The sequence below is a fragment of the Leptonychotes weddellii genome, chromosome 6 (genome assembly GCF_054177405.1).
Source record: "Leptonychotes weddellii isolate Sample4059 chromosome 6, ASM5417740v2, whole genome shotgun sequence".
NCBI classification, from domain to species: domain Eukaryota; kingdom Metazoa; phylum Chordata; class Mammalia; order Carnivora; family Phocidae; genus Leptonychotes; species Leptonychotes weddellii.
Genome location: NC_138374.1, coordinates 116,498,768 through 116,501,329, shown reverse-complemented (window position 1 = coordinate 116,501,329; position 2,562 = coordinate 116,498,768). Strand labels below are relative to the sequence as shown.

General features: G+C 47.9%; 1 protein-coding gene across 1 annotated transcript in view; it reads left to right on the top strand.

Annotated features, from left to right (window-relative positions):
- Nucleotides 1–83: 83 nt before the first annotated feature.
- PM20D1 (peptidase M20 domain containing 1) overlaps nt 84–2,562 on the top strand; it is a 24,925-nt gene continuing 22,446 nt past the window's right edge. The window contains exon 1 of the mRNA XM_081825118.1: nt 84–334. Within this exon, the coding sequence (XP_081681244.1) occupies nt 166–334 (169 nt within the window). The 5' untranslated portion in view covers nt 84–165. The remainder of the gene's footprint in view (nt 335–2,562) is intronic.

Below are 2,562 nucleotides of genomic sequence, written 5' to 3'. Positions count from 1 at the left end.
ACCTGGGCGGAGCCGTCCCGCCGATTGGGTGGTTCTCAACCCCAGGGCAAGCAGCGATTGGTCAGGCCTGGGGCTAGGGTGGGACTAAGGCAGTTGCGGGAATTGGAGCTGTGACAGGACGACAAACAAGAGCTTGTAAACTCCAGCTGCAGACCGGAGAGAAGCATGGCTCCGCAGTGTGTCTGCGTGCTGGCTCTGGCGGCTGTGCTGCTGGTAGGTATCTCCACAGTCTCCAGATCGAAGGGCCTGAAGGGCCAGGGGCATCAGCGGGCGCCGCAAATCCCTTCTCAGTTCAGCCCAGGCGAGCGCTTCGCGATGAAGGAAGCGCTGAAAGGTGAGCCTGGTCCCCTTCGCCCAGCTATGCCCAAACATAAGTCCCTGTCCCCTCGGGCCAACCCGTGCCGCCCCACTCCCACCGCAGAGGGTCCATTACTGGAACTGGAGCCCAACCACATTCCCCAGACCAGCCCTAGCCCGAGTGCCAGCACCTCGTGCCCGGGCTCGGGGACGCCACTCTTGCCCCAGACCTGGCTTCTGGGGTCTCGGGTGTTCCCTGCCTCTCCCGGAACCTTCTCTAGCTTCCACCATCACCCCTGTTGCCTTGGCCATCACCCAGCTTTGCCTCAGTATTGCAATAGCTTTTGTTTGTACTTTTAACCTTAGAAAGTTTTCACTTCTGTTAAATCTCTGTGATATCTTAAGACTAAATTATCTTAATCAACAGTGGAGGGAAATTAAATGCGCTTCCCCGGGGACCCCACAGCAAGGAGTGAGCACTGGGTGATAACATCTATCCCTTGTAAGGTCCACCCTGTAGGATCCACCCAGCTGCAAAGGACTCCAAAAAGGGGCGTGAGATGTTCCAAATTTCCTCTCCTAATTAACAGACCTCTCTCCCCTAGACCTCAAACCAAGGTTAAGAACTCATTTGCCTTCTCAGGCTGCATTTTCCGGGAGAAAAGAGGAAAAGTTCTGTTGAGGGCTAGATCCTCTGGGATAATGAGATCCTCCCCACCACCGGGCTTAGCCCTTTTCCAGTCTTTTCCCTTTCATTAAATAATGGATTAAAAGAAACTGCCTACATAAACATGTGCAGGCAGATGCAGGGACCCAATGCTAGCCCCGGTGATTGAATATAAATTGTACATGTGCCTGAACGATTGGTCTGGAGTCAGTGCAGAGCTTTTCCAAAGCACAGCACAAATAGTGAGTTCTCTGAAAGCCAGCGGGCAGCTGCTCACCCCAGAGTCTTTTCACCCATATATATATCGCCACATGCCTTGAGGCAAAACATTTCAGTTCAGATTTTGAGTTTATCTCCTATAGATTCATCTTTTTGAACCTTGACTTCCCCATCTATGTGGTGAGCTGTGATGCAGGCTCAATCCTTAGCAAAACTGATGTCAGGGAAGAATGAAGGGGGGGAAATCCGAGGGGGAGACGAACCATGAGAGACGATGGACTCTGAAAAACAAACTGAGGGTTCTAGAGGGGAGGGGGTTGGGGGGATGGGTTAGCCTGGTGATGGGTATTAAGGAGGGCACGTTCTGCATGGAGCACTGGGTGTTATGCACAAACAATGAATCATGGAACACTACATCAAAAACTAATGATGTACTGTATGGTGATTAACATAACAATAAAAAAATTTTTAAAAAGACAAACGAAAGAGACCACAAAAAGAAAAAAAACAAAACTGATGACAGAGGTAAGCTTGTCTTGCAGAGGCCCTCCCTTGATAAATGCACTGCCTAGGTGCATTTGTTCTTCCCACTGTGGTTTGGGATATCTAATCAGATATTCTCAAAATTTATTGCATTTCCCCTCCCATAGGTGTTTGCATATAGTAATGGATCTCTTTAAAGTGTAAAGCCTTCAGGGCTCAAAGGGATAAACCTAAAAGCAATTCTGGAACTAAGACATCTGGGTAAAGTAGATGAGATTATTTAGGACTGAGGAGTTTGTTTGGGAGCTTCTAAATCCGCCCCTTCCCAGGTATCATGTGCCCAAAAGGCTGACCCTGGCTGAGAGATCAGTGAGACTCTGGATGAGCCAGTCCATAAGGAATAAATCTACTCTCTGCACACAAAGCCTCATTCATGTAGGGACCCAGGATAGTGGGCTTCTCTGGTTCATCGAAGGGATGATGGTTTAATCGGCAGAGTAAGGCTTAGAAGCAACTTATAGCAGCTTCCCACTTAGGGTCAGGGTCCAAAATCTACTCCTGTCCACCTCCTCCCACCCCACCCCCATCTTGGACTTTATTTTCTTTTTTTAACTATTTTTATTATAAAAGTTTCAGGTGTACAGCTTTATAATTTGACATCTGTATACAATGAGAGGTGATCACCACCACAGGTCTAGTTACCCTCCATCACACACGGTTGACCCCCTTCTCCTCTATTAACCACTGGTCTGTCCTCTGTATTTATAAGTTTGTTTTATTTTGTTTATTTGTTTAGCTTCTTTCTTTCTTTCTTTCAGATTCCACACAGGAGTGAAATCATATGCTGTTTGTCTTTCTCTGTCTGACTTTTTGGTTAGCATAATACCCTCTAGGTC